Raw genomic sequence first — 15,161 nt, 5'->3', positions numbered from 1 at the left:
CTGGGCTACAAAGCCATCTTCCTCCCTGAGAGTCCCGGCTCAGCTCCGGGCGGGTGGAAGCTGCACCTTGACCCACAGCTCCGCGCCCGGGCACAGCCCTGCCTCCCGCAGACCACGCCCCCTGCCGCGCCGCGCTCCGCAAGCCCCCAGTAGCCATTGGCTGCGCTTCGGTCCCGCCCCGACGCCTGCCTAGGAGCGCCCCGCCCCAGCCTCAGTTTCCCGGCCGGCACGGGGCGGGGAGGGGGCGGGGCCCTGCTCAGGCCACGCGGGGCGGAGCTCAGGAGCTGACGAGGCCGCCCCGCCCCCGGGACCATAACCGGTCACCGTCGCCGCCGCCGCCGCCGCCGCCGCTACCTCCCCGGTACCCAGCGCCCGAGGCTCGGACCCCAGGCCGACGCCGGGCGCCCCGCCTCCTGCCCGCCATGGCTGCGCCCCGCGCCCCCCGCGCCTTGGCGGCCGCCGCGCCGGCGTCCGAAAAGGCCAAGCTGACGCACCCCGGGAAGGCGATCCTGGCAGGTGGGCCCCCACCGGGACGCGAACCCCGGTCTCAGTCGCCCCGCCGCGCTTCCGGGTGGGCCCGGGACACCGAGGCCCCGCCCCACTTCCGGGTAGGGCGGGGGTTGGGGGGCGTGGGGGGCGCGGCCCTGGCTCCCACCCGGCGAGTGGGCTCGCCCCGCGGGTCGCCCCTCGAGACCCCGGGGTGGGAGCGTGGGGACCCAACCCGGCCTCCTCGGCGCTGTGGACGGCGGCGGCGCCGGGCAAAGTCCGCGCGGGGGAGGGGCTGGGCCCGCCGCCTGGGGCGTCTGCGGACCGGGGTGCCCTGACCCCCCGCAGGAGGCCTGGCGGGCGGCATCGAGATCTGCATCACATTCCCGACCGAGTACGTGAAGACGCAGCTGCAGCTGGACGAGCGCTCGAACCCGCCGCGGTACCGGGGCATCGGTGAGCCGGGGGACGGGGGGGCGGCCGCGGGGCGGCGGGTGGGAGCGGGCGGCGGGCATCGGCGAGCCCCAACCGCCCCCTTCCCGCCCCCTTCGCAGTGGACTGCGTGCGGCAGACGGTCCGCGACCATGGCGTTCTGGGCCTGTACCGGGGTCTCAGCTCCCTGCTGTACGGCTCCATCCCCAAGGCGGCCGTCAGGTGAGGCCGGGCTTGGCCCTGGGGCTGCCCACGTGAGGGGCTCTCGGAGGTGGGCCCCCTTCCCTTACTCCATCCCACCTCACCCCCAGGTTCGGAATGTTCGAGTTCCTCAGTAACCAAATGCGGGACTCCCAGGGACGGCTGGATAGCACGCGCGGGCTGCTGTGTGGCTTGGGCGCCGGCGTGGCAGAGGCCGTGGTGATCGTGTGCCCCATGGAGACGATTAAGGTGGGGAGGGGAAGGGTGTGGGAGAGGTGATTAAGTCGAGACGGGTGCGGTGGCAGATTACAGTGGGGAGAATCTCCAATAGGGCTAGAGGTGCAGGGGAACTGGTGGGGAGGGTCTTCTGTGGACGCAAAAACAAGACACACATTCGTTACTCAAACTGTGGGAAAGAGCAGCAAACGTAGTACTGTTGAGAGACGCCTTGGCCGAGTAGGCCACTAGTGTCCTGAGGCCTCCTGGGTTGGTGTTTCTCGGATCTGGCCAGATTGGCTCTTTGTGAGGGAGAGAGACGCACCTCCCCCCACCCCTCATACCCCCCACACCCCCGCCCCAGCCTCCCAGTGTAGGCCCTTTGCCTTGGAGGCAAAGGGCCAAGTATACCCATCAAGTGGAGGCCTGGAGGCCAGCTCCTTTGCTTCCCTCACTCTCAGGTGAAGTTCATCCATGATCAAAATTCCCCCAACCCCAAGTACAGAGGATTCTTCCATGGGGTAAGGGAGATCGTTCGGGAACAAGGTGAGCCACTCCTGGTCAAGGACTGTGGGCAGGCTGGCACTTTCCCTTCCCTCTCCCCATCCCCCAGCTGGGTCCTGGGAGGCACCACAGTGACTCCATGCCTTCCTGTCTCCAGGACTGAAGGGGACTTACCAGGGCCTCACAGCCACTGTGCTAAAGCAGGGCTCCAACCAAGCCATCCGTTTCTTTGTCATGACCTCCCTGCGCAACTGGTACCGGGGTAAGTCTGTACCCCCCAACCCTGCCTCCAAATACTGCAAGCCAGGCTTCGCCCTTTGTGCTTCACCCTTATGGAGAAGGGGGACTGTCACCGGCCCTGCTCCAGGATTGTCCTCAACCCTCAAACCCTCCCCTCCTTTTCCTTCGTAATCTTCTCTGACCTCAGTTCCTCTTCACATCTAGGGGACAATCCCAACAAGCCCATGAACCCACTGATCACAGGGGTGTTTGGAGCGATTGCAGGGGCAGCCAGTGTATTTGGGAACACACCTCTGGATGTGATCAAGACCCGGATGCAGGTAGGGGGAGCGCCCTGGGAAGGTGGGGAAGGGTATGGCTTGAGACAGGAGCTAACTTCTGAGCATTCTGGCTCCTGCAGGGCCTGGAGGCACACAAATACCGGAATACATTGGACTGTAGCTTGCAGATCCTGAGGAACGAGGGACTCAAGGCGTGAGTAGAGAAGGGACAGGACTGTTGTCCCCACTCCAGCCATCCTGCTCCAGGCTATCTTCTTCTAGGCCTTGGTGTTCCTCTTCCAGTTTCTAGGGGGAGGAGTGCTTTTTTTTTTTTTTTTTTTTTGGCCAGTCCTGGGCCTTGGACTCAGGGCCTGAGCACTGTCCCTGGCTTCTTCCCGCTCAAGGCTAGCACTCTGCCACTTGAGCCACAGCGCCGCTTCTGGCCGTTTTCTGTATATGTGGTGCTGGGGAATCGAACCTAGGGCCTCGTGTATCCGAGGCAGGCACTCTTGCCACTAGGCTATATCCCCAGCCCCGGAGGAGTGCTTTTTTAGGGATACTATCCTTCCTCCACTCACTTATCCCCCTCCTCCACCCAGATTCTACAAGGGCACTGTCCCCCGCCTGGGCCGGGTCTGTATGGATGTGGCTATTGTATTCGTCATCTATGATGAGGTGGTGAAGCTGCTCAACAAAATATGGAAGACGGACTAAATCCAGAGACTGGGGGGACTATCCCAGACGCTCCAGACCAACTCCCACCACTGTGTCTCTTATGATTCCAGTGCAGTTGTGCCAAAAGGACCCCTTGTCCCTTGAGCTCCGTGGCGTGGTCTGTTTGTGGTGGCCATCATGTGTTCCATAGTGCTGTGTCTCCCCTGTGGTCTGTACGTAGCATCACCCTTGTGTCTATGTGTCTAGCCCAGCCATGGCAAGTGCCCCTCTGGCCTGTGAATCTGTGCCCACTTATCCATGTGCTTGTGAGCCATGTACTTGTGTTTTGTGTTCTGTGTCACATGGCCCTGTGCCCCACTACCCAGGGTGCCCGTGTGGCCTAGGTCCTCGGCCCTGTAGCCATATTCCGGTCACAGTCCGGTGCCTTCCACCCTGGGTGGCAGGAGCACCCTGCTCTCTGGCCTACCACAGCTGCCTCCGGGCTTCAGCCTGGCCTCACCGCATTCCAGGGGCTACATGCCCCCTGCTTCTCCCGCCATTGGCCTTAATTGGCCCTCGGGCCCTCCCTCCGCCCGGGACAGGGTGGCACCTGCCACTCTTAGGACCACCCTGCCAAGGCAGAATAAACCGGATCCTGTTGTAGTTCCTGCCCCTGTGTCCATCCCTTTTTGGTCCCAAGTTTGTGGGGAGCAATGATGTCCAAGCCTCCCCAGGGAGGGTTATCTGAGAAAACTTGAAATAAGATAGGATGACAGACAATCCTAGTGTCCACTCTGAACAAGGCAACCACAGCCACACTATGAATTTCCCAAGAGCCCAAATTAGGTAAGTCCAAGGATTTAGGGCTGCTTCCAATCTTCCTGTGGGAAGGTCCTTGGTCAGCTGAAGGGGATGTTTCCCAGGCCTTTGGATAGTCATCAGAGGGACAGCACAAAGAAGCAGAGCAGAGGCTGGGCCTGGGGGAGTACTTTCAGAATCTGTAACCCTTCACCTTCCCCTGGGGAGGAGCCCAGGAAAATCAGGTACAGAGCTTCTCTTACCCCAGCCTGTGGGCCTCGCCTTCCCCTGGGGAGGAACCCAGGAAAATCAGGTACAAAACTCTAACCCCAGCCTGTGGCATGGCCCACTTCAGCCCCCTCAGCTGGTGAAATGGGCTTTATGCAGGGAGGGACATGTGAGGTGCTTGAGGCCCTCAGTGGTAAAGTCAAGACATCCACATTGTCCTGAGGATGGGGGAGGGGAGTGCCTTCTCTGTTCCTTCCCTCAAAATGCCAGGCATGCCTAGCTAGTGACTTCTGGGTGCCTCACTGTATTCCCTTGGACCTCAGGGAGTTATCCTGCCCTTCCTCTCCCCCGCCCTCCCCCACCCCGGAGTGTCTGGAGTGTCCTGCCAGGTCCAGATGGGAGCCAAGCCTAAAAAGTTGCAGAGCTCTGAGGAGCCTGGCTGTTCCCCCTCCCTACTCCCCCCCCCCCTTGGCCCCTTTCAGAGCCAAAAGCTAAGCAGAGGATCCCCTACACAGGATGCCACCAATTCATGTTCCGGGTTGTGTAAGTGGTAGAAACCTTCCTGCTCAAGTGCCTCTGTGGGGAGAAGGCAAACAAAGATTGGCTGTGACCTAGGATTCTCTGGCCAGCAGGAGCCTCTGGGCAGACAAGTCCCATTGCAGGAGCCATGGTGGAGAATGAGTGGCACCAGAGGCCTCACATAGGCAGCCGTGTTTCCCTGAAGTGCAGGGCTGGCATGCAGCAGAAGAGTCAGGTGCAAGACAAGGTGCAGAGTGCAAAGGGTCCTGGGCAGATCGGAGGGTCCGGTGTGGGCTTGAGATGAGGTGCACAGTAAGCACAAGGTGTTGGAGGGAACTTCAGGCAGGTCACTACACAGCCTGAATTCTGGTACTTAGACTATGTGTTCTCAACAGACTTCCCAATCTGCTGCTACAGAGAGGCCCCCTGTAACCTGCCCACCACAGGGCTGTCTTTGCCTCCTCCTTCCCTCTCTTGCTCCACCCCCCCCCGCCCCCAGCCCTACACAAAGAGCTTCTCTGTCCCCATGACCCAGGCCTCAAGCTTGGCTGTGGGGGTGGATTCAGCACTGTCTGGCTCTGGGCTCCTCCTGGGGCTTGCCCCTAGGCTGCAGTACCCAGGAAGTAGAGAGGATGGAGGCAGAGTCAGGTTCAGACTTTAGATGCCCAGTTTGCTGTGTGACTTTGCACAAGTCACCTAACTGCAACCTTGGGGGGCGCGGGCAGAGCCAGTTTGGGGGCTTGACTCAGCTTGGGTGCTGTCCCTGAGCTTTTTGGTTCAAGGCTAGAGTTTACCACCTGAGCCACAGTGCCACTTTCAACTTTTTTGGTAGTTAATTGAAGATAAGAGTCTCACAGACTTTACTGCCTGGGCTGGCTTCAAACCTTGATCCTCAGATCTCAGGCTCCTAGCTAGCTAGGATTATAGGCATGAGCCACCAGTACCTAGCTTAACCTCAGCCTCTTAATCTGAGAAATGGGGTTACTAGAGAATTGCCTCAGTTAATGAGGTACTTGGCTACATGCTTAGCCCAGAACAAGCTACTAAGGCATAGCTTTCTCTTGCAGTTGCAGATTTTTTATAGTATCCCTATTCCAGTAGCTGCCAAGAGGGAACCCCAAATCTCCAGATACCTCCAGAGAAGCCAGCCTTTCTCTGCACACCTACATAGGAAGGGAAGTGCTTGTTCCCATTCCACCTCCATAAGAAAGAACAAGGCTACACAGGGCCGAGGTCAGGGTTCAGGATGATGTGTCTACATCTCCCTGAGACTATGCCCAGAACCTGGCTCCCCTACTCAGGAGAAGTAGGGGCCCTATCATCCCCAGGACCCCCTTGCCTGTGTCTTGAAGTTTAGGGTGGCCATCAGGTAGCTCAGAGATGCTGACTGGACTGAGCCTGATTCCCCAGGACTGAGTGCAGAGGAGCCATTTGCCCTGGGAAGCCACAGCGTAGGCTGTATGCCCTGTCATCTGAAGGAGGCAACCTCAATTCTGTGAGGGGAGGGTGTTCACATGCAGGAAAGAGTTGGATGCACCTCAGGGTTGGAGGGAAAAGAGAAAGCCCAGAGCAGCTGGAGAGACAGACAGGGCTCTGGAAGAGCCATCTGCACTTAACCAGGCTAGAGAAGAGGATGATGGTAGGAGCCCAGCCAGATCCAAGGCCACTTGCTGGGACCAATGCCTGCCCATATAGCAATGGGGACCAAGGAGCTAAAAGATACAGGTTGTCTTTCAGTGAATGTGGAGGCAGAAGAGGCTCCAAATCCTGCTTGGGGCATTATCTCTCCACACACCACCAACCACTAAACTAGAGGCAAAGCCAATGCTGGAGAGAACCTCTGGAGGTGGCTGGGTTTGCCTATGGGGGGGGGGGGTGCATGTGTGTGTGTGTACTCCAAGTCAGTATGTTCTACCACAGCCACATCCTGAGACCAGCTGGAAGTCACAGTCAGCCTCCACTCAGCTTAAGAAACTTCCAACGCTTGGCACAGACAAGAGCCTGTTAACCTCAAGCACAGTGCCCAAGAGAGACAATGGCCACAGAGACTAGGGCAAGGGTCAGAGCTTGTTCAACATCCAGCCCTGCATTCAGTACTGTGGAGCCGAAGATGGGTGGCTGCACCTCCCAAGCTGGGGTCCCCACACAGCTGTCCTTCTCTGCTATCCCAAATTCCTTGAAGCTTCTCTTAAAGCTGCACAGGCAGCTCTGGGATTTTTTTCCCCACATGTCCCTTGTGCAGGTAGTAAATGACAAAGCTTGGTACTTACAAAACTTAATCTTGACAAATGGGTTTCTTTTTTTGTTGCTGGTTGGTTGGTTGGTTGGTTTTTGCAGTGTTTGAGGACCAAACCAGGGCCTTTGTACATGCTAAGCACGCAGTTTTCTACTGAGCCATACTTCCTAAACCACCACCACCACTCCACCCCCATATTAAGAGAATCCTGGAGGGCTGGGAATAAGGCCCAGTGATAGAGTGCTTGTCTCACATACATGAAGCCCTGGGTTCGATTCTCCAGCACCACATATATAGAAAACAGCCAGAAGTGGTACTGTGGCTCAAGTGGCAGAGTGCTACCCTTGAGCAAAAAGAAGCCAGGGACAGTACTCAGGCCCTGAGTCCAAGGCCAAATAAAAAGAGAGAGAGAGAATTCTGGTTTTCCAGCTCTATCCCTCTCAGCACTCATAACAAGCCCAATTTTGGTTGAATAGTACTTTGTTGCCTTTTACCTTTTTTACTGTGTTTCAGAGTCACTGGAAAGGAATCTTGGAACTTTAGGTAAAACATATAATTAGGGGTCTGAGGCACTCCTGATCTCAGATCTGAAGATCTAAAATCAAGGATTGGGCACATCTGGGATCAGGGACGGAGATTCAGGCTTTGGAGAGGACTGGCCTGAAAGCATGAAAGAGAGCCACAGGAAAGCCCAGGGAGCATTAGCCAGATATCAGTGGCAGATGCCTATAATCCTAGCTATTCAGGAGGCTGAGATATGAGGATCTTGGTTTGAAGCCACTGGAGTAAGAAAGTCCGTGAGACTTAATCTCCAATAAACCACCAAAAAGCTGTAAGTGGAGTTGTGGTTCAAGTGGTGAAGCACCAGCCTTGAGCAGAAAAGGTTCAGGTCCTAAATTCAAGCCCCCGTGCCTTCTCTCTCACACATACAGCCCTGGAGCAAATATCCCCGAAGGCAGTCTCCCTGCAGCTGTGTGGCAAGCCCTGACCCCTGGACGCTCCACAATGTGGCCCTTATACAAGGGTCTCCTTTGAGGAATTGGCCACGCTCATCTATCCCGCATTTCATCCTCTGTTGGCCGGGTTTAACCTGAAGGCATTACCTGAGTGGCCCCACTCGGGTCGAAAGAGTGTCACCTCCTGAAATTACCGCAGGGGACACACCATATCACCCTTTGAGCTCCGCAGTTCTGCCCCAGTGCCTAGTGGCGGAGGCTCACTAGCTCGCAGAACAGTGCTGCCTCCTGACACTCCTGAGCTGGGGGATGGGAGGCGCGGTTTTCCCGAGCTGACCCGGCTGGGCCGCCCAGGTTCTCTGCCAACCTCAAGACGGCTCGCACAGGCCGGTCGCCCACCAGGACCCTTCCCCGACCTCCGAGTCACCTCCGGGTCATCTTCTTCTCTAAGTCTGGGAGGCTCCCCCAAGGATGAAATCGAGGGGTGGGGTGAAAAATAAGATAACCGCGATGGTGACCAGGGAGCCAATCCTACGGGACAGACCAGGGCACAGCAGAAGAGCCTGGAGGAGAGTCACCTCCGGTGAGGAGATCTGGGCATGGTAGCCGACAGGCCCGCAGGTGGAGGGGGAAGCGTAGATGGCCCCACCTCTGAAGGAAGAGTCCGGTTTTACTGGCCACTTGGACCGAAGAGACATGCGAAGCTCACCGCTTTCCTCGGGGGCCCAGACAATTCAGGGCCGCCGTCGGGACGGCGCGCGCTTGATGGCGTCACGAGGATGCGCCGGGACGCGCAGAGTCGCGCACGCGCTCTGCCTGCGATCACAGGCACTGGAGCTGCGCGTTTCCGACTCCGGCTGCCAATGCGACCCGTGGCTTTGGCCTTCGGTCAAGAGGCTGGGCTACCTGGAGGCCCCTCGGGCACTCCCACCACTCCTTGGGTCCTTGGGTTCCATCGCGAGACCCCTCTCCTGGCCTTGCTGTGCTTGGTCAGTTTAGCCACCGCTGTCCACCCTCAGGAGTCCCTGATGGCGCCTCTCTGGACGACCGGCTGCCAAGCTGGAGGCCGCTCAGGGCCCTACTGGCGCGCTAGCTCGAGGAAACACTTTCCAACCTTCCGCCTCAACCCTCCCCCTCCACTCCAACCGGAGGTGCCGCCTCATCCCAGCGCCGGACTTCTCCACGCCCCACTGACATGGCTATTTTCTCCCACGATGCTCTCCTCCTCCCACCCTCTTTTTGCCCCGTGACTCCTGTGTAAATGAGGAGGCCTGTTCCTCTTTCCCAAACTGTCCCTTCATTTGGTTGTCTTTCTGTGCCCTCACATCCAAGCTCCCAGTTGGTTAACAAACAAACAACAACAAAAACTGGGGCCTGTGATGCCTCTCCCCAGTTCGTGCTGAAGGAGGGAAGCCTTACACTGAGTCATGGGCTCTCCCCACCCCCCACCCCTTGTTGATTTATGCCTAGTGTTTCTTTATTGCTCCAGGGCCTCTTGTTCTCAGCCTTTGGAGAGGAGATGGGGCCTCTCCAGTGCTACCCAAATCCACCCAACCCTCCCCGCCAGCTGCATTGCTCAGATGAGAAAACCCAACTGGTCATAAAGGATGAAGACACTGTCTCAGCCACTACAGCCCCACCCTGCCTGGGAAGATAAAGGGGCGGGGAGGCTGTGGGTGGTATCACAGAGGCCCTGACAAGAGTAGGTCAATCAACACCTTCAGTGACCCATACCCTGGGAAGGAATCTCAAGAGAAAGCCAAGGTAGCTTTTGGGTTTGTCATCAACCACCTAGCTTGGCAGCCTGCTTCCTCGGCCAAGCGCTGTGTTCAGTTAGAGGGGTAGAAATGTCTCCTTTTGCCTGGGACAGGAAAGGGTGGGGCTGTTTTCCCCAGATGATGACCCAGGAAGGCTACTCAGTTCACACTTCTGGAATTGTAGAAGCGACTTTGGCTGGATGACAACCGGGGAAACTGAGCCCTGCTGCCTAGACTCTACTCTGAGGTGTCCCCAACCCAGGTGATTTCGGCTCTTGCGTTCTCTGGTGACAATTGAGCGGCGAAAGCAGATTAACCCGGGTGCTAATCCCCCCTAATGGTTTCAGAATCCTTGGCGCGAGGAGCTAAGCCGGCCTTTCTCCGCGGCTGCTGTCGGCCCTCTCTGCGGCGTGCGCCTGAGACTGGGCCGATACTATCTCAGCCAGCCCGGCCTCGGACTTGCCGCTAATCCCCGCGCTCGCTTTCTTCCCTTGCCTGCCCGAGATCGGGCCGATTGGCGTTTGATTATGGCTGCTATCGAGGGCCCCTTTGTGCGATTGGCCCTAAATCCCCTAATTCCGTGATAAAGGCGGCATTAGAGAGAGTTTGCTGTAGAAAAAGGCACCGGCATGAAAGAAAGCAATCAGGGGAATACTGAATGGCCTCGCCCGCGCGTCCTCAAGCAGCCACAGAAAAGGGAGCAGGAATGGGGGGTGGGTGTCAGAAGAGGGGGGTAGCATGACCCAACGGAGGCCATCCTGGGATCTGATTTCAGCCTCGCTCTGCTTCTTCTGAAGTTCTGAGCCGTGGTATCGGGGACTGCTTTCCACTTCTGCTTTGGCAGTCTATCATTTGGCTTCTAAAACCCCCTGGACTCAGATGCAGAGAGCTGGCTATCCACCTGGGCCCCACCTTTGTTTTGTGTTGTAATAGGGCTTAAAATCAGAGCCTGAACGCTGACCCTTAGCTTGAGCCACAACTCCACTTTCTAGTTAGTGGTTAACTGGGCATAGAATTTCACAGATACTGCTGACTGGACTGGCTTCAAACTCCAATCCTTGGTTCTCAGCGTGTTGAAAAGCTAGGATTACAGGCATGAGCCCCTAGCAGCCAGCCTGTCCTCACCTTTATGCTTTTAGAACCTTGGTTCTGGCTTCACTGCTTTACCTTTCAGCCTCTGAAGTCTAATAATGGCTGCCCTAAGGCTTATTCTTTTACCACCCCTGGTTCTCCAGCATCCCCTGCAGGTTCATGCCCTGTCTTTTGGCACTGACTGCTTTGACCAGACCGGACTGGGAAAAGCAGCCAAGAGGAGCTAGAATTGTCCCTGGAGGGTATACTAGGAAGAGGGGCGGTAAGCAGGTGGGGTTACCAGGAAAGTCTCTCTGTAGAGGGTCCCATAGAGACAGAACAGGCATGATGGCAGTTCACTGGACAGGTAGTAGGCAACCAAACGTAGGAGGAAGTAAGTGACTGGCTGAGAGACATGAGATGGCAAAGAGCAGGAAAACCATTGACCCTGGAGGATTGAAACAAGGATACCCCAAGCTTGAACTCCTGTCTGTAGAGAAGATGTGATCACTCGAGGTTCACCTTGGGGAGTGGGGTTAAGAGAGAAAAGTTGCTAAAAGTGGGTTAGAAAGCACTGGAGAGGGAGAGACACATGTGGCAGCATTGAGATAGCAGTAGCACAAAGAGAGCGAAACTGGATGAGACCAAAAGGAGGTGAGTAGAAGGGGGAGTGTCCAGCATAATTATAGTCAAGCAGGGGTTATTCATGATTGACTCCAAGGGTTAGCAAGGTTTTTCCAAGACAAGAAGGTAAATTTCAGGGTCATTCACCTGGATGAACAAGTGTATATTTACCAAGAATAGGAGCCAGGCGCTTGTGGCTCACACCTATAATACTGCTGTTTAGGAGGCTGAGATCTGAAGATTGTGGCTTAAAGCCAGTCTGGGCAGGAAAGCCCTGTGAGACTCTTATCTCCAATTAACCTCCTGAAAACCAGAAGTGGAGCTGTGACTAAAAGTGGTAGAGCACTAGCCTTGAATAAAAGAGTTCAGGGACAGTGCCCAGGCCCTGAGTTCAAGCCCTACAACCACCACCAAAAATAAAAATAATAAACAAATAAAAGAATAGGAGTTTAAGTATTCATCTAGGTGAATAAATGGGAATGACTGCCATTTGCCAATGGGTACAATTGATGGGTGTACACAGGTGGCCCTGTCCTCATCCATCTCCTTTAGTGATCCTCCAGCTGTTGAGAGCTGACTGCTGAAGACTGCCTTCATCTTGGGGTGGTGTGTGTATGTGTGTGTGTGTGTGTGTGTGTGTGTGTGTGTGTGTGTGTGTGTGTGTGTAGCACAATAGGAGTCACACAACAGCCTTCCAAGCCTGGAACAGAACTTTGCCTATGAGTAACTAAGTGAAGCTCAAAAGGCTCATCTTGTAGCCAGGTGCTATTGGCTCATGCCTGTAATCCTAGGTACTAAGAAGGCTGAGATCTAGGATCTTGGTTCAAAGCCAGCTTGGGAAGGAAAATCCATGAGACTCTTATGTCCAATTAACCATCAGAAGACTGGAAGTGGTGCTCAAAGTGGTAGAGTGCTAGCCTTGAGCTGAAAGGCTCAGGGACAGCACCCAGACCCAGAGTTCAAGCCCCATGACTGACAAAAAAAGAAAAAGAAAAAGATCATTTTTTATTTTCCCATAGGGTAGTTCTATGTCTGCCTCAACACTTTTTTTTTTGTCAGTCATGAGGCTCAAACTCAGGGCCTGGGAGCTATCTTGCTCAAGGCTAGCACTCTACCACTTTGAGCCACAGTGCCACTTCTTTTTTTTTTTTTTTTTTTTTTAGGCCAGTCCTGGGGCTTGGACTCAGGGCCTGAGCACTGTCTCTGGCTTCTTTTTGCTCAAGGCTCTGCCTTGCTCAAGCACTCTGCCACTTGAGCCACAGCACCACTTCTGGCCATTTTCTGTATATGTGGTGTTGGGGAATCAAACCCAGGGCCTCATGTATATGAGGCAGGCACTAGGCTCTTGCCACTAGGCCATATCCCCAGCCCCCACTTCTTATTTTTTGATAGTTCATTGGAGGTAAGAGTCTCACAGACTTTCCTGCCTGGGTTGGCTTTGAACCTCGATCCTCAGATCTCAGCCTCCTGAGTAGCTAGGATTACTGGCATGAGCCACCAGCATTTGGCCTGCTCCTGCAGTTCTGAGTAGAATTACAGTCATTCCTCGTTATATCATGTATCACTTATTGTGGCTTCATTGTATCACGGTTTGTTTTTTAAGTATGTAAATAGTGATCCTTCACCTATCTTGGGAGTTAAGTTCCAGAGACACACACACAAAATAGGTGAAAATCTGCAAAGAAGCAATAAGTAAATGGTGATATAGCAAGGGATGACTATCTACTGTTCCTGAGCTTTGTTGCTCAAGGCTCTGCTACTTGAGACACAGCTCCAGTTCTGGCTTTTTTGGTGATTAATTGGAGGTAAGAGTCTCATAGACTTTCCCTCCTGGGCTGACTCTGAACCACAATCCTCAGATCTCAGCCTTTAGATTAGCTGGGATTACAAGTATGAGCAAATGGCACCTGGCTCCTATGATTGCTTTAAAAGAGCATTTGTGATACTTGGTAAAGGCAGACCTGGGGAACTGATTTCTCCCAAGAGAACACTTTCCCAAATAAGTCATTTGAACAAGAGTCCACATCAGACTTTGCTTCTTAGGACCTTGACCTTGACAGCTGACATCAGGAATGGGCAGCCCTAATCACCAAGGCTGACTATAGTGGTACTTATTCCTTTTTTTTTTTTTTTTTTGCTTTGTTCCAGTACTGGGGCTTGAACACAAGGCCCGGATGCTGTCCCTTAGCTATTTCTCTCAAGGATGGTGCTCTACCACTTGACCACAGCTTTACTTACAGCTTTTTGGTTGTTAATAGGAGGTAAGAGTCTCCTGAGCCAGGTGCTGGTGACTCACCTGTGTAATCCTAGCTACTCAGGAGGCTGAGATCTGAGGATCACAGTTCAAAGATACCCTGGACTGTAAAGTCGCCAATTAACCAGGCCCTGAATTCATACTTCATGACTAAATAAATAAATAATCTCAGATTTGTTTTCTGCCTTGGCTGGCTTCAAACCTTAATTCTCAGATCTCAGCCTCCTGAGTAGGATTATAGGTGTATGCCACCAGTGCCCAGCTCATCTATTTATATTGAAATGCTACACTGTACCTCATAAGCACATATTTACTACATGTCAGTTAAACATATGCACTTATTAGTTTAAAAATATTTTTTGGCCTGGCACCAGTGGCTCATGTTGATAATCCTAGGTACTCAAGAAGCTGAGAGCTGAAGTTTCAAAGCTTGAAGTTATCCCAGGCAGAAAAGTCTTTGAGACTTTATTTCTAATTGACCAGCAAAATGATGGACTGGAGGCATGTCTCAAGTGGTAGAACACCAGCTAGCCCTGAGTTCAGGTCCCAGTAGCAGCACACAAATTTTTCTTGCAGTGCCAAGGACCAAACCAGTGGCTTTGTGCATGCTGGGCACTTGCTCTACCACTGAGCTGCATTCCCAGCTTCTCTTTTTTTGTTTTTTTCTGTTGGAGGTGGTGATGGGTATGGGGCTTGAGCTCAAGTACCTGAGCTGGTTTTTGCTCAAGGCTAGTGCTCCACTTTGAGCCATGGCTCCACTTCTGGTTTTCTGATGGTTAATTGGAGATGAGTCTTACAGACGTTCCTGCCCAGGCTGGCTTTGAACTGTGATCCTCAGATCTTAATCTCCTGAGTAGCTACTAGGATTATAGGCATGAGCCACGAGCACCTGGCTCCCATTTTTTTAATTTAAAAAAGTCAGAGAGCTAAAGGTTCTTGCTTAGTTTGTTTGCTTCAGGCTAGTCCTCTATCAGTTGAGCCACACCTCTATTTGGAAATGGTTTGTTAGATGTGGCACCAAAAACACAAGCAAGCACAGAAAGAACTAAATCAGACTTTTTCAAGATTTAAGTGTGAGTGTGGATGTGTGTGGATGTGTACATGCATGTCCATACTGACGTGTGAACTCAGAGCCTTGTGTTCTCCCTTACAATTTTTGCTCAAGGCTGAGCTACCCCTCCACTCCTGGCTTTTGAGTGGTTAATTGGACATGAATCTCACAGACTTTTCTGCTCAGGGTTGGCTTTGAGCCACAATCCTTAAATCTCACCCTCCTGAGTAGTTAGGATTACAGGCATGAGTCGCTGGTTCCTGGCTGTTTTTTGCTTTCATGATGGAAGCAAGAGAACTAAATCTTGGCAGGCATGTTTGAAGGATCACAGTTTGAAGCCAACCTGGGCAGGAAGGACTGTGAGACTCTTTTTGTTTGTTTGTTTGTTTGTTTGGCCAGTCCTGGGGCTTGGACTCAGGGCCTGAGCACTGTTCCTGGATTATTTTTGCTCAAGGCTAGCACTCTACCACTTGAGCCACAGCACCATTTCTGGCTTTTTCTGTTTATGTGGTACTGAGGAATCCAACCCAGGGCTTCATGTATGCGAGGCAAACACTCTACCACTAAGCCATATTCCCAGCCCCGTGAGACTCTTATCTCCAATCAACCACCAAAAAGCCACATGCAGAGTTGTGGTTCAAGTGATAGTGCTCCAGCCTTGCACAAAAATAATG

The 15,161-nt window shown here is 54.0% G+C and overlaps 1 protein-coding gene across 1 annotated transcript; it reads left to right on the top strand.

Moving 5' to 3' along the window:
- The first annotated feature begins 327 nt into the window (after nucleotides 1-327).
- Nucleotides 328-3,656, top strand: Slc25a1 (solute carrier family 25 member 1). Its single transcript, XM_048343453.1, has 9 exons — nucleotides 328-516; nucleotides 835-942; nucleotides 1,041-1,140; nucleotides 1,230-1,368; nucleotides 1,797-1,881; nucleotides 1,997-2,101; nucleotides 2,284-2,399; nucleotides 2,480-2,553; nucleotides 2,939-3,656. The coding sequence occupies exons 1-9, from the start codon at nucleotides 423-425 to the stop codon at nucleotides 3,051-3,053; spliced, it is 936 nt and encodes a 311-aa protein (XP_048199410.1). The 5' UTR covers nucleotides 328-422; the 3' UTR covers nucleotides 3,054-3,656.
- Nucleotides 3,657-15,161: the final 11,505 nt, after the last annotated feature.

Source organism: Perognathus longimembris, chromosome 3, assembly GCF_023159225.1.
Source record: "Perognathus longimembris pacificus isolate PPM17 chromosome 3, ASM2315922v1, whole genome shotgun sequence".
Lineage (NCBI taxonomy): Eukaryota > Metazoa > Chordata > Mammalia > Rodentia > Heteromyidae > Perognathus > Perognathus longimembris.
This window is presented reverse-complemented; position numbering and strand designations above follow the sequence as displayed.

Bases quoted from the DNA above. Each gene is read 5' to 3' on its own strand.
- Slc25a1 (XM_048343453.1), top strand. From the start codon at position 423: ATGGCTGCGCCCCGCGCCCCCCGCGCCTTGGCGGCCGCCGCGCCGGCG. The intron at 943-1,040 runs GTGAGCCGGGGG...CCCCCTTCGCAG, and splicing joins GCCGCGGTACCGGGGCATCG to TGGACTGCGTGCGGCAGACG. The intron at 2,102-2,283 runs GTAAGTCTGTAC...CTTCACATCTAG, and splicing joins CCTGCGCAACTGGTACCGGG to GGGACAATCCCAACAAGCCC.